Consider the following 14706-nt stretch of genomic DNA (forward strand, 5'->3'; position numbering starts at 1 on the left):
ATTTGTCTTGAATAGCGAGCAATGTCTCCTTCCACCTGCCAGTTCCGCCACAGCTGATGCAAAGACTAGTGAGCCTAAGTAGGTACGGCTTACATAGGTACCTACCAAAGCTACTGTGTATATATACCTGGAGATTCTTGTTTATCCAAGGTACTTCAAAAAAGGTACCTAGGTAAGGTATGTAGGCACACAAGGTGGTATCCTATTGTCAGCGCGTGCTCCCTTGAACCCGCCAAGCCGCCCCACGATTTGAATCTTCTCAGAAAGCTACGGCATGCCAAACATGTAGAGTATGGGAATCAAATTTTGGTTTTTTTTTTTATTTGTCCAGGCGATCCTTCCGCAAAGTCCAGAGTCTAAAATGAGACAAAACATGCAGTTCTGAAATGTGGCCTCCAAAATGCAGTCTTTCATCCGTTGCTCGACCAGGGGAAGCGCCATATTCTTGTTGTGTGGGGGATGTGTATTCGCATTGAGGAAAATGAAACAGAGAAGGGGGAAATCAAGATGGGAAAGAGATGCTGGGTTTTGCGATAAAAAGGGTAAATAAATCTTGCAGACCACACTCCTAGACACCATTTTTCACCACCGGGAGTTTCTACCAAGTAATGACAATCCACGATACCAAGGAAATCCTTTCTCGGCTTTACTCAGCAGCCTTCGGCGCCTCCTCGGTGGCAGCAGCCTCGGCGGGCTTCTCCTCTGTGGCGGCCGCTGCGGGGGCAGCCTCAGCGTGTCCCGTTGAGGCTGTCGGCTCAGCCTCCGACGAAGTCCAAAGAGTCTAATGTTCGTTTCCCCGGTCAGTATCACCATAAACCTCCCAATGCCCAAATCATAGTCTGTTAGCGCCAGGGATTTACTCACAAGGTTGTCGCGCAACAGCTGCATGATCAGAGTTGAGTCCTTGTAGCTCTCCTCGCTCAAGGTGTCGAGCTCTGTCGGAGCAAGCATTTGTTAGCTGTAATCCCTTGAACAACGGTACCAGGTCATGGGCCCCATAAATCAATGCGCAACTCACCAGCAATAGCATCGTCGAAAGCCTGCTTGGCCAGATGGCAGGCCTGGTCGGGGGCGTTGAGGATCTCATAGTAGAAGACGGAGAAGTTCAGGGCAAGACCAAGGCGAATGGGATGCGTGGGAGGCAGCTCGGTCTGGGCAACCTCGGTAGCAGCCTTGTAAGCCTCAAGGGACTTGTCGGCCGAGTCCTTGCGCTTGTCACCAATAGCGAACTCAGCGAGGTAGCGGTGGTAGTCGCCCTTCCTACAAACAGATGGTGCCACCTTGTAAGCAACTGAGTTTCTTCGCCATTGAGGAACTGAACTGGGATAAGGACCAACATCTTGTGGTAAAAGACCTTGGACTCGCCGCTCTTGGCCGAGGGAATAAGGTGCTTGTCGAGAACCGACAGGATGTCCTCGCAGATCTTGGCAAGCTCGGCCTCGATCTTGGTGCGGTACTCCTTGATGAGACCAACCTGCGACGAGTTACCCTTGGACTCCTCCTTTTGCTCGATCGAGGTCACAATTCTCCACGAGGCCCTGCGGGCGCCAATGACGTTCTTGTAGGCGACAGAGAGAAGGTTGCGCTCCTCAACTGTCAAGTCCCTGTCCTCGGAGGCGACGATCTTCATGTTCTCGACCATCTCTGGACGGCCCAGGCATTAGAATCATCTTGCCGATTCGCAAAGCGACAGCCGAATGCCACGGTAGGCTCACTCACCCTCGTAGCGCTCAGCCTGCTCGGCGAGCTTAGCCAGGTAAACGGCATCTTCGTGACCCATTTTTACTGATTTTGTCTGCGAGAGGCTACGTGTCAGCACTCATGACTACATTATCGAGCGACACTGCCCAAGTCGAAGCTGAGCATCCGTAGCAAGCGCCATGGGTAATGCGATTGCGTTGCGTGCGCTTCGGCTCGTGAGTCTTGGACGAGGAGAATCCAATGGAGAATGCGCGATACTGGCTCAACGGGGGGAAAGGGGGCGTAGATCGAAGTGGGTGCGCATACCGTTTGACGGGGTTTCGGATCTCGAATCGATCGAGGTAAATCTGTGCAGTAGAAGCGGTGAGTGAGTCTATTTGCGATGGAAGCAAACTGAGCAAATGGATGATGAGTGGTGGATGTATGATTCCAAGATATTCAAAGATGGAAATCGAAGGTTAGGCAGGTGAATATGGGTAGGTATGTAGGTAGGGAGAAAAATGAGGTGCATGAACGTCTGTGGCACTTGGGTCGGACGGGAGACTGGAGGGGTGGGTTGGCAGCGAGTGGGCGCAGATGCGATGACGACAGTGGGTGCGGTTGCAGTGCAACAAGAGGAGACGCATTTGAGGCAGGCGACTGACTGCTGCGGCAATGACCACGCTCTGGTCAAATCCACGGAGATAGCCTCGAGAACGGAGGGTTACCAAAGCCAACGAAAACGCACCTGTTGGATGCTTTCTGATATGGTGGTCGCGATTGTGGTTCGGGGGTTTTGCAGTCTGCCGGCAGCGGGCAAATGTGTCGTCTTTTTTGCTTTGTTTGTTTGTTGGTGGAGGGAAGTTGGAAGGAAATTTGGGATGGGATGGGATGGAATTGAGATGGGGGGGCAGGGCACTGAGGTGTGCTGCAACTGCACCCGCCGCGACTGACTGGGCTTCTACACTACATGGAACCTCAGTACCGTGCCTCCCTTCTCCATGCCTGCTTCTACAGTAGGTACCTTACCTAGGCAGCCAGGCAGGGCCCGCCAACCTAGCAGCGGGCGCGCCGTGCCAACAATTTCGCCCTGTAATCAAGAGCACGGACCCCGGCTCGGAATGGTCTACAAACTTGCTGCGTTGCCAGCCTGGACCCGGTTCTGCACGTGATCTAGTATCACTATCAGTATCGCATCTGAGATCCCCACTTGCCCCGCCTCCTCGTGAGACAGAGGGGCAACAAACGGCTCCCTGAACCAGTCTCAACGCCGGCCAGTTTTCGATACCAGATTGTCATGCATGTGGCTCAAGACTTGTCCATCTGCCTGCTTGATTCGGCCGTTTTACTAGTTATTGTAAACTATCTGAGCGCACAACCATTACGCAAAAATGTGCATGCGATGTTGATAAGCTCGCTTTAATATTTTTGGTGGTTTCCATGAGTGTATATGATGGTGCTTCGATAGATTATGACAGACCAATCCCCGAATTGCCGCCTACTACGTTAGTTAGTACTTACCTAGGTAGTCAGTCACCTATGGGCAGATTGGGCCGCAATGGTCGATAGCACTGGGCGAGACCCAGCCTGCCCGAGGTACCTGGTGCTTACAGGGTTCACTATCTCGTATACCCTGATTTCAAAGATGCTCCCGTCGTGCTTGGCCAAAAGCCCGTTGGACATCAAAACCGCATTGGGCAGGGAGAGGGAAATATTCAAACCAATCAGTTGGCATGCCGACATCGCCTGCTAACTAATGGATTCACATTCCGCACATTTCGCATTTGGACTTGATGATTCTTCAGAGTCAACCTCCACAAGGGCTGTCTATGCGATCGTCTCCGGATGGGCAATGCCGAGGGCCTTTATATGTTGGCAGACTCGCTACAGTGTTTTTTTTTTTTTTTTTTTTTTTTTTTTTTTTTTTTTTTTTTTTTTTTTTTTTAAATATTTCTGTTATCAGTCAAATGGAGCAAATGGGTGAACACTCCCAAGCCAGAGGCCGTAGGATTATTGAAGATTATTAATTCACTTCACAGGAGGAGTCTAAGTCGGCCTTTCGGGTCGGAAGTCAATAACTTCCCGACTTGGGTAATGTGCAGTATATCCGGGTTGATTACATACACAAATCTCGCCCCGGTTCTCATATCTTCTGCAGCCGGTTTCTACCACGCAACAAACGTGCAATAATGTCTACGCTTGCACTCAAAATAAATATTGATGGCTTCGACAAAGTTCAGAGTGGTTGTTTGCGGCGCTTCAGGCCAGACTGGCCGGTCGATCATGGACCAGCTGCTCGCATCGCCAGGCCAGTTCGAGACTGTCGACCTCGCCCGCCCCGAATCGGTCAGCAAGGAGATACGCCAGGACTTTGCTAGACGGGGTGCCGTAGTGAAAGAGATCAATGTCAATGACACACAGGTCGTTCCCACCCTTCTGACTGTCGCGGATGTCGTCATCTCCTGTCTAATATTTGCCCAAAAGGCGGAGGCAGAATCCCTTATTGACGCATCTCATAAAGCTTGCGTCGGGTGGTATGTGCCCAGCTTCTGGGCAAGTTGTTGTCCTCCACGTGGTGTCATGTCAGTAAGGGACCAGAAGAATTTCAGCACCGGCGCAAGCGCTTGTACCTCCCTTATACTGCCATGGACGTCGGGTTTTGGTACCAAGTGAGCATTCCGCGTGTGCCCTCGGGCAGACTCAACAAGGGTCTCACTTTCCCCGATGATGTTTTACTGGGTGACGGGAATACCAGGACTATCCTGACCGATATAGCCGATATTGGTAAATACGTCGTGCGCATAATCTCCGACCCTTGCACCCTGAACAGGCTAGTATGTGCCTATAACGAGGTGACTACGCAGAACAAGTTTATGGCCCCAGTCGAGGAACTCAGTGGCGAGACCATCCCGAAGAAATATCAGTCAAAGGGAGAGCTCGAGGAAATCATTTCTCCCGTGGCCAACGAGCTTGCGCAGAACCCCAACAACGGGGGCGTTTTGCTGAAGAAGTTCGTTATGTAGTATGCATACAGTTGAGGGATCCGTGGCGATAACAGCCCCGAGCATGCCAAGTATCTTGGATATTTGGACGCAAATGAGCTGTATCCAGATGTCGAATACGCAACTGCGAAAGAATTTATTCGTCAATTGTTAAAGGGCGGGAGGGACGCCGTGTTATACTATGGTCGGGATTTTGTCGTTAACAGGGATTAATCAAAAGACCTGCCTGTGTAGGAGGGCAATGGTGCTGCGACGATTCAGAACCTTATGGTCAGGCAAAAAGGGGGAAATCTCCACAGGCGCCCCGCGCGCTTGCAGAGCTCTTGCCTAGGTACAAATGATGTGAACTCAATTCAGGGACTTTCGGCATTAGCTTACATCTGCTAGTATTACATAACTTTAGCCCATGCATTTCTTTCTCCTCTGGTAAAAACGCGAGTGATGTGCTCATCTGCTTATTGAATCGACCTTGTCAGTCAAGACAGGGATTATGTAGGTATATCAGGCACTGCAGCCAGAAGACATGGAACAGTTCCGCTCCAGCTGCAATGGGTTGTCATGGACGTGGTTACAGGAAGGTACCCAGGTAGATATTGAGCGAGAAACTCTCCGGTATACAACAGTTCCAGGTAGAGCAGAAGAAAACTGTCAGACAATTAAAAATGTCTTGTATAGGATTGTGAGTTGAATGAATGCATTATGCTTGACGGTTTATTTCCTAAAGCAAGTAACGCGCATTGCTGCCTCAGGTTGACTATTGCTAGAACCATCGTACAACTCGATGGGGTCCGGCGGGGGGAAAGCTTAGGCCCGTGGTAGCTCACAACCGTCCTTGGCATAACAAACTACGTCAATCTGTTGACGTACGATCCAACCTTAGCTGACTGCAGGCACGCACCTCGGATCCCAAGTGACACCACCACACTTCATCATCGTCACTGCAAACCATTTCACCCACCAATACGAGTTCCGAACACAACCAAAAAACAACTCAAATAAAAATCCATCCTTTTTCAAAATGCTTCGCCAGTCATTCACCAAGGTTGCCAGGCCCGCTGTCAGGCTTTCAAACACCCGCGTTGCCTTCTCGACCTCAGCAAGCAGGATGGCCGAGGGTGACCTTGGATCTACCCCAAAGACTGGTGGCGGGTGAGTCGGACATATCTTGTTTTTTTTTTTTTTTTTTTCCTCTCTTTCTTTTTTTTCTCATTGATCTAGTCCAGCCCAATTCGTCAATTAATGATAAGGGAACAAACGAAATACGCATGTTATCGAGACCAACAGCTGACTGAACATTGATTACTCCCCTTGTGTAGAGACGCCTTCCAGAAACGTGAGCGCGCCCAGGAGGACTACGCAATCCGCCAGCGCGAGAAGGAAAAGCTCCTCGAGCTCCGGAAGAGGCTCGCCGAGCAGCAGGCTCACTTGAACAAGCTTGCTGAGCACATGTACGTGGTCCCATCCCAAATGATCCGGCCCTGTTGGTTCTTTCGACCAAAATACAAAAATGAATGGAATGCAAAGGCTGACGCATCGTTGCCCATGTTTACAGCGACGAGATTACCAAGCAGCAGGGAGGCGAGCAGAACTAAAAGGCTGTGCTTACAATGATTGCCAGGGACAAGCTTTGACCTTGTTCAACCCGCGGATCCAAACGTCGCAGGCGCGCCTGTAAAAAAGATAACAAGGAACAGATATAACGAAGCTTGCGATTCGGACATCTTAACATCAACAACTCTCCTCTATCATAACGCGCATTTGTTTAACTAGTTTTGTACATAATTCGCGTGTAACAATCAGCTTTGCCTTTTGCTAGCCTTTCTCTTGTATGCCACGAACGTCCTGTGAAATTTAGAGGCCATGTGACAATCGAAAACAGTAGAGCCCTAGGAGAATTTGCAAGCTCCGGTCACTGGTCAACTACCAAGTCATGCTAGTCAAAATATTAGGGAATAAAAACATCAAGCCATGGAGCCATTTCGAAATATCCTAACGGCGTCCCATGTATGAGCGATAGAAGCTGTCAGTGGCATCACCATCGTCACCGCCATGTCCGCCAGTGCTGTTTCCGGCCTTTTGGGCCGCTGCGACCTTGGCTTGAAGCGCCGATGCGTTGGTGTCGATCCATTGTAGTTGGCTGAGATGTCCGTTGAGAACGCGAACGATTTGCGCAAGCTAGAGTAAAAGGAAGGGGACAAAACGTCAGCGTCTGTGTCTTTTTGATGTAAGAATTCAAGTGTTTGCTTCCAAATCCTCAAGGTACTCACGGGGTCATCAGGTTTGCTGCCCTTGCTGATTGTGCCAGAGATTTCGTTGATCTCCTTGATCATCTTGCCCAGATCCTTGCCCATCTCGTCTAGGCGATCAGTAAGGCGTTCGGCGAGCTTGTATGTACGCTCACGCTCCTGATCGGGCCCGGCAAGTTGCTCATCCTTGCCAACTTGTCGGGAAAACATATCGTTGACTTCCTGCTCGTAACGGTCAAGCCAAGACGCAAGCTCATCTTGCTGGCTCTCGACAGATTGCAATTGCCGTTCGATCTCGTTGCTGGCACGCTCAGCCTCGTATGTCTCCAAGTACAGCTTTTGAATCTTCTCTCCGTTTTCAACAAGGAGCCGATCCCAAGCTGCAACCTTGGATGCCTGATCCTTGAACTCCTTTTGATACTTGTTGAGGTCGGTTGCCCACCGTGTCATAATCTCATCCATAGTCTTGTTCTTCAGTCTCGGCAGTGATGAGGTGGGTCCCATTGTTGAAGTATTCAGAGCCGACGAAGCAGGTTGGCTAGCAGCGCCTGTGGTACTCTTAGCTGCATCAGCTGCAGTTGCAGGCTTGAGCCCGCCAAGAACAGTCGAGCCCGCAGTCGTCGTGCCCGCAGTCGTAGAGGGGGCTGTAGACGCTGCCGGTGCTGCCGCTGAGCCGAACAGAGATGAAGGAGCCGCGGCTGCCGTTGTGGTGGCTGGCGCCGCCGCCGCCGCCGCCGAACCAAATAATGATGGCTTCGCAGCAGCTGCGGTTGTAGTAGCCGGCGCCGCAGCCGAACCGAACAATGATGTTGTCGACGCAGCCGTGGTTGTTGTAGCCGGCGCTGCCGATGCGGCAGACGTGGTGGCAGTTTTAGCGGTGGCGCCGAACAGACTAGAGGGAGCAGCCGCGGGAGTCGCCGTGGTTGCGGCGGTGCTGGCTGGGGTGGTAGATGCTGCAGAAGCGGAGCCAAATAGGCCGCCAGTTGATGCAGGCTGGGTGGAAGGTATGGCACTTTTCGCGCCAAATAGGCCGCCCGAGGCTGGGGCTTCTGTTGATGCTGGCTTGTTTCCAAACAAGCCGCCGGATGCCGCAGGTGCCGCCGATGCACCACCAAACAACGAAGGCCCTGTGCTACTTGGCTGACTCGTGCCACCAAACAGAGGAGCGGCCGAAGCTGCGGGTTGCGACGAGGGTGTACTGGAAGCAGCCGGTGTGGCGCTGGTCTTGGCAGCTCCGAATGTTAACGTCGGAGCTTGTGTGGCGCCCGATGATGCCGGTGCAGCTCCAAACAGGCCTGGTTTCGCAGCTGCGCTGGGAGGGGGCCCAGCAGGTGTCGTCGAGGGCATTGAAAACAGCGGCTTTGAAGGTGTTGTCGAACCCAGAGTAGCACCAGAGTTTGTGCCAGCGAAGAGGCCTCCTGTTGAGGGAGTAGTGGAGGCAGCACCCGCGGCGCCGCCAAACGTTGGGGTAGACGAGGCATTAGTTGTAGCAGGCGGAGTTGCTGCCGAACCAAAAAGCCCTCCGGTCTGAGCTGGCTTGGAGGCATTCCCAAAGAGACCGCCGCTGCTCCCAGTATTACTGGCTCCGAACAACGGGGTACCAGACTTGGCTGCTGGCGCCGTCGTTGTGCTTGCGGGTTTGGCCCCAAAAATCGACGGTGGCTGTGATGTCGCGGTAGAGCTCGAATTGCCAAACAGCCCGCCGCCGGTACTTGGTTGAGCAGTGCCGGCTCCCGTGGCTGGAGTTGACGATTTGTTGCCAAAACTGAAGGTCGGGGTGCTGCTTGCTCCTGATGTTGCCCCAAACAAACCACCGGATGCCGGGGCCGAAGTGCCCGGGGTAGCACTAGGCGTGCCGAAGCTGAAGGGTGTGGACATGTTCGCGGTATCTAAACTAGAGTGCGGTGACTCTCTGCATTAACGAATGGACGAAGAAAGAAATGCAAGCTCTGCAGATGAGGTTGCAAATCTCGTCGTTTGGTGCTCTTTCGCGAAGCTGGACAAGACACTGCGCAACTTTTATGGCGCAGCCCAAATGCCTCACAGTGGCGTAAAGACTAGGGTAAGTGGTTGACGGTTTAGAAATGTCGAATTGAATTTCGCGGGCTGGCGTTTGCCATAGGTAGCATCCAAAGGGCACCGCAAACCGCGACGCGAATGAGTGTTTGAATTCTTTGGCGCAGCTCAAAGAAAGCTAGATGACCCGCTTGTTGGTGGGTTCTTCAAGCACGAACATGGCCAATCAACAGCTGGCTGGTCCGCCATAAGTGCCTGGTGAAGGGTGCTTATCCACTCACGGGGGTCATCCATGCCTAGCAGAAACGACATCATTGTAGAGCATGGATAATTCCCAAGTACATGCACACTTTACCCTCCTTGAAACAGCCCCCGTTGTCTCTACGAGATCGACAGATGATTTGATTCTAATGCGCCCATTAGGCTTGCATTGTAGCTCACTATTTGGTTGTATTTTCGGATGGTTCCGTTCAGATTGAGCTTGAACCCCGCGTTGTTAATCCTTAACATATCGTGTCCCTTCTACCTATCACCTACCTACTTCACCTACCTATATAGGTAGCTTACCTCCTACAACTCACAACTCACCTACCATGGCTGGTGGAGACGATATGCTGGCGCCTCCAGCAAAGACCAACACAAAAGACCCTGGCGCGCACGAACTAGGTTGGTCGCCCCGATGATTCAAGGCTTTGGTATGTGCGGAAGGACTCAGTGCGCTAACTGCTGGCTACTTGACAGAGTCCGAATCCGACGACCACTTCTCAGATGCACAGTCCGCCCCGTCCGAATCTCGCGGGGCGTCCCCCAAGCTTCCAAAGACTCGGGTGGAAAAGGTTGATAATGAGCCGTCTTTCGGAGAAGTACCCGGAACTGAGGCATACCAAAAGCGGACACGCGACGCCGAGCCTGATGAGATTGCCATCGCCAAAGACTCGTCCAGTGCCGCTAGTGGGCCTGAAGACAAGAAGCAGGATGATGTGTCCTCAGAGAAACCACAGGTGCCACTGACTGTGGTGGAAGAGACTGTGGACTCGGCCGGATCTATAACGCATTCTGGAACGCATCATGAGTCGGATGCTGCTCCCGACAAGGTGGTAAAGGTGGATGAGGGCAAGTTTGACGAAGCCGAGGCCAGTTCCAAGGATGGTGAGGCATCTTAGCTCCCCGCCCTCGCGCATGCTGTACTTCCAGTTGTTTTGTTGGATCTCCTTGTATTGACGGATTCTTATTAGGGGCCGTAGATACTACAGTAGCAACTTCATATCCATCGCCCCCAGCAGAATCTGAAGACACTCCACAGAGTCCACCAAAAGTTACTGCCAGTGCTTCTCTTGGAGAGTCAGGTAGCGCTGCTGCTCTCCAGGAGGAAAAGGAGGATGATGAGGAGTACAATGAGGGTAATGATGATGATGGCGATTTCGGGGATGATTTTGATGATTTTGAGGAGGGTGGCGGCGACGCGGATGATGATGACTTTGGTGACTTTGACGATGGTTTTCAAGAACCTGTGGCTCCAGAGGACGCTCCTCCACCAGTCGCTGCACCTCCGCCGCCAGCCCCAGGTTATAACCTCTCCTTTGTAAGTCTCATCTTGCCACTACCACTTTTTCATGATCTATGGAAACTGACCAAACCCTTAGCCCGTCCCTGACTTCGATGGGCTAGACGCCGACGCAGTGATGGCCACCACAGAACCGTATCTCAACGCTATATACCCGCCAGACGACGACGACATAGTCGTTACCCATTCATACCCACAAGAAAACCCGATATTCCAAACCCCGCGGAGTGCATCTTTATGGGCACAGCTAGTTGCACCCCCTCCGCTCCAGCCGCCGGACTGGATCCGCTCCCGCATCCGCCGACTCTTTCTTGTGTCTCTTGGCGTGCCCGTGGACCTCGATGAGATCCTGCCAGCGTCCAAGCAAAAGAAGCTCGTTCTCCCATCTCTAAACCGCGCTGGCAGCAACGGGACCCCCCGCACATCCACGGACTCGCGCAACATTACCAAGCTCAAACAGGAGGCCGGCGCCTCTACCACCAGCCTCGACTCTCAGGGCAACAAGAAGCCTCGTCCCAGTGGCGATGCAGCCGCGTCTACCTCGACGGCGCGCAAGAAAAACGAGCCCGTGGAGCCTGAGCTTGACCTCGTTTCCGCCAAGCAACTCTGCATGACCACCGACGAGGCCCTCGACGGCATGACGGATGGTGAGCTAAAGGAGCATGTTGCCAAGCTCCAGGCCATCGAAGGCGCCGCAAAAGAGTTACTAGAGTATTGGCAGAAGCGCACAGACGAGAAAATTGGTGACCGGGAAGCATTTGAAGGTGTTATTGAAAGTTTGGTCAAGCATGCAAGGAAGGTTAGAAAGTAGAAGAAGGAAAACAAGGGCGACCAAGCCCCCTAATCTCCGCAAGGTGATGATAATAATAAAGAATGAACGACTTCGTAATATGGCTGCATTTCGGGTTTTTATAGACGTGATAGACACCATAGCTCCAGCTCCACCATTCAAATGGCTTGGTCACGCAAATTCCTACAGAGATGCACGGGAAAGGACTTGGAACGATACTATGACGGTCCTGCCACACGTGGAGCTCTTTAGACACCTAAAGAACACTTCACTATAGGCATTGAAACATTCACCGAGGAACGATTGAGCTCAGCGTTGATTGGCTCAATACTGCACCGGAGACCAGTCTGATGGTCCGGCGGGCAAATAAAGACATGTCACAGGAAAAACCCAAAGAATTCTCGGCAAAAACGCATGAGTCCAAGCAGTATGATCTACTCATATCACTGGTATTTGTCTTTAGCCGTCATCTCTATTTTGTTAACATCCGGACCTATTGCGCCAGGCCACATAACCCAATACCACCAAAGCCATTATGAAGTGGTAGGCTCAAGGGTTTTTCCTCTGTTGGTGGTTAGCACTAGATCAATCAGTTAAGCGTGGGGATGCGAATAACTTACGCAGCTATAGTTGCCCAGCCGATAAGACGCCAATGTTTCTCGATACGACGACTCAGTGCAACCTTCTCTCCGATATTCGTGCACGCTGGGCTGGTAAGAATGAGCTTTGCGGCATCCTTCTTGATAGCCGACACCTTGGCACCAGTTGATGTTGAGCCAATGTTGACCATAATAACCTCGTTCTTCTGGAGCTTCTCAACCTTCGCCTGCTTGCCATCGGCAGTCCTCACACCCAACAAACGGCGGAGCAAGTAGAAGTTGACTTCGATCTCGCTGTAGATGTCTGGCAGGCGACCCTTTAGACCAAGAACGTGACCAACAAGACGATCAGCTCTGCATAGTGTAGGGTCGATGCGTGTACCGACACCGATCAGACCACCAGGCACGGCGTACTTGAGCTCGTTAGCTTCCGAGTTCAAGGACACTATTCTGCTGAAAATTGGCGTGCACTGGAGATCTCCCTTATCGTCTCGAGTGACAATGCCTGGCCTGATCTCAATCTCGTCTCCAAGCTTCAAGATACCGTGTAAAATACTGCCTCCAGCAACTCCACCCTTCAGGTCGTCAATCTCAGCACCGGGCTTGTTGACATCGAAAGACCGGATAACAATCATCTGGGGGTCCACAGAAAAGTCCCTAGGAGGCACGGGGACGGTGTTGACGATGGCCTCAACCACAGCGTCCACGTTGAACTTGAGCTGTGCAGAGATGGGGATGATGGGGCTCTTTCCAGCCACAGTTCCCCTGATGAACTTCAAGATGGACTGGTAGTGCTGTTGAGCAGCTTCCTCCCTCATCAAGTCGACCTTGTTCTGCAGAATGATGATATTCTCGAGCTTCATGATTTCAATAGCAGCAAGATGCTCGGAAGTTTGCGGCTGAGGGCAGGACTCGTTTCCGGCGATGAGCAAAAGCGCGGCGTCCATGACCGCAGCTCCCGACAACATAGTGCTCATCAGAATGTCGTGGCCAGGGCAATCAACGAAGCTTGGGCGCAAGAGTTAGCACATGTCGAGCGTGGGGTAGGACAAGGAGGTATACTCACGAGACATGTCGGAGAAGCTCATATTTACCCTCGCATCCTTCCCTCTCACAAGGCGGGTCGACCTCCTTGTCACTCTTGTAGCTGCGGAATGCGGTAGGGCGAGGGCACTTGGGGTTGTTGCACCTGTAGATTTTGGCGTTGGCGTAACCAAGCTTGATGGTAATGTTGCGAATCAACTCGTTCTTGAAACGAACGGTCTGGACGCCAGAGATGGCTTTGACGACGGTCGATTTGCCGTGGGCGACATGACCGATCGTTCCAATATTGATGGTGGCTTGCCTGGCGATGATCTCTGGCGTCAGAGGGTTAAGTTTGCTGACGTCGAGATCCTTCGGATCTGTTTGCGGTGGCAGCTCAGGTCGCTGGATCGGAGGCGGAGCCACTGCGGTCTTCTTCAGGGCCGACTTGAGCGGCTTCTCATCAATCTCTCCATCGGAGTGGTCTTGGGGGTCCAATCCGGGAGACTCGGGGCCCGAGTCCGACTCGGACTCGATATCGTTGCCAAACTTGTCGCCGTTCGACATTACGATGGCGGGGTAATCAACCTTTTCTTATTGGCAGTGGTGGACTTCTAGTGTTACGATCTGTAATATGGTTTGGAAACCTTCGGGGCGCAGCAGAGACGAGCTCGTGTTTATTGCTGATGATCCAGCGGAGCCTGAAAAAGCCGTGGTGTTGGTTGGTGGATTCGCGCCAGGTCAAGGCTATTCAAGATTTTGGTGGTTTGCCTCTAGGGAAATTTTGGTGTGCAGTTGTTCAATCATTGAGTCACTGCAAACCAAAGCATCCATCTTTTACGCTAAACCAATTATGGACGAACGCGGGGTAGATAAGATAAACTTGACCTTCTGTGGAGGCATGTGCCCAGACTTTAGGGATGGGAGCCCTGGGGCTAAGACAAGAGCAGCATTAATTCATTGACCTGTCTGTATAAGCTGCCAAGAAAACATGACCAGTTGCAATGGAAGCTCTTCAACTTCGATATCGATCGCAAAGGACTTTACTCTGTGCAACCTTGGGCTTAACGCGGGCGTAGGACGGCTTGGTATCTCATGCACCCGCGACAAGCAACTGACGGTTAAGGAAATTAAGCCCAAATGGAAACGACCAACATTCCGAGACAATGACAGAAATGAGGGACTGATGTTTTGTGCAGTTTGCAAAGTCATTATAGTTTGAATAATATGACATTCGAGTCGGTTCTTACTTGCGCAGTCTTCCTGGCTAGATCTTGAGCAGTCGCAAATTGTAGTGGTGTTTGTCTATTTCACTTACAACCAGAGTTCATTGTCTGGAAGCCACGAAAACAAGCTTGCGTTGATAACTGTCCAGGATACGATTCTTCCACAAGACGTACGGTAAATTGAAAGTGGAACATGTAAATATAACAACAGACTCTCATTTGGCAAGAGAAGATTGATATTCCGCCATGCTATCTGATACATCCATCCCGCAAGATCTGTTGGCGCACGGCGTGCCGTTCTGACAGCGGGAAGATCATCCACACACGCAGCCAAACCTCGGTATACAGTCGCACTAACTGCCGGGCTAGCATTTGCAGGGTGGTGGGCTTTTGTGTTTAAAAAAAAAGTTATAGTTTACGTAGCCTATAATGTTCTGTCAAAAATATTCTAAAATATTAGGGCGGAGCATCAGTGCTTGCAATGGCAAGGTCCGGATTGAATAAGTGGCTAATTATAGCTCTCTGCATAGTACGAAAGATTTCTTGTTGAAAGGTGTGGC

At 51.7% G+C, this 14706-nt stretch overlaps 6 protein-coding genes across 6 annotated transcripts; 3 read left to right on the plus strand and 3 right to left on the minus strand.

The window, feature by feature from the left end:
• Positions 1 to 646: 646 nt before the first annotated feature.
• Positions 647 to 1780, minus strand: PpBr36_01106 (uncharacterized protein; the record flags this gene model as incomplete). The annotated part of the gene is made up of 5 exons (XM_029888295.1): positions 647 to 781; positions 865 to 935; positions 1019 to 1260; positions 1338 to 1644; positions 1720 to 1780. 5 exons carry the CDS (start codon positions 1778 to 1780, stop codon positions 647 to 649), a joined length of 816 nt encoding a protein of 271 aa, XP_029751253.1.
• Positions 1781 to 3900: 2120 nt separating this feature from the next.
• PpBr36_01107 (uncharacterized protein) lies at positions 3901 to 4895 on the plus strand (the record flags this gene model as incomplete). Its single annotated transcript, XM_029888296.1, has 3 exons — positions 3901 to 4214; positions 4268 to 4702; positions 4739 to 4895. The coding sequence occupies 3 exons, from the start codon at positions 3901 to 3903 to the stop codon at positions 4893 to 4895; spliced, it is 906 nt and encodes a 301-aa protein (XP_029751254.1).
• Positions 4896 to 5700: 805 nt separating this feature from the next.
• On the plus strand, positions 5701 to 6274 carry PpBr36_01108 (uncharacterized protein; the record flags this gene model as incomplete). The annotated part of the gene is made up of 3 exons (XM_029888297.1): positions 5701 to 5831; positions 5999 to 6130; positions 6235 to 6274. The coding sequence occupies 3 exons, from the start codon at positions 5701 to 5703 to the stop codon at positions 6272 to 6274; spliced, it is 303 nt and encodes a 100-aa protein (XP_029751255.1).
• A 397-nt stretch (positions 6275 to 6671) lies between these two features.
• Positions 6672 to 8806, minus strand: PpBr36_01109 (uncharacterized protein; the record flags this gene model as incomplete). The annotated part of the gene is made up of 2 exons (XM_029888298.1): positions 6672 to 6857; positions 6950 to 8806. The coding sequence occupies 2 exons, from the start codon at positions 8804 to 8806 to the stop codon at positions 6672 to 6674; spliced, it is 2043 nt and encodes a 680-aa protein (XP_029751256.1).
• Positions 8807 to 9537: 731 nt separating this feature from the next.
• On the plus strand, positions 9538 to 11319 carry PpBr36_01110 (uncharacterized protein; the record flags this gene model as incomplete). The annotated part of the gene is made up of 4 exons (XM_029888299.1): positions 9538 to 9610; positions 9686 to 10093; positions 10180 to 10526; positions 10588 to 11319. 4 exons carry the CDS (start codon positions 9538 to 9540, stop codon positions 11317 to 11319), a joined length of 1560 nt encoding a protein of 519 aa, XP_029752355.1.
• A 512-nt stretch (positions 11320 to 11831) lies between these two features.
• On the minus strand, positions 11832 to 13487 carry PpBr36_01111 (uncharacterized protein; the record flags this gene model as incomplete). The annotated part of the gene is made up of 3 exons (XM_029888300.1): positions 11832 to 11862; positions 11919 to 12905; positions 12964 to 13487. The coding sequence occupies 3 exons, from the start codon at positions 13485 to 13487 to the stop codon at positions 11832 to 11834; spliced, it is 1542 nt and encodes a 513-aa protein (XP_029752354.1).
• Between the last annotated feature and the right edge of the window lie 1219 nt (positions 13488 to 14706).

The sequence above is a fragment of the Pyricularia pennisetigena genome, chromosome 2, assembly GCF_004337985.1.
Source record: "Pyricularia pennisetigena strain Br36 chromosome 2, whole genome shotgun sequence".
In the NCBI taxonomy this organism is placed as follows: Eukaryota; Fungi; Ascomycota; class Sordariomycetes; order Magnaporthales; family Pyriculariaceae; genus Pyricularia; species Pyricularia pennisetigena.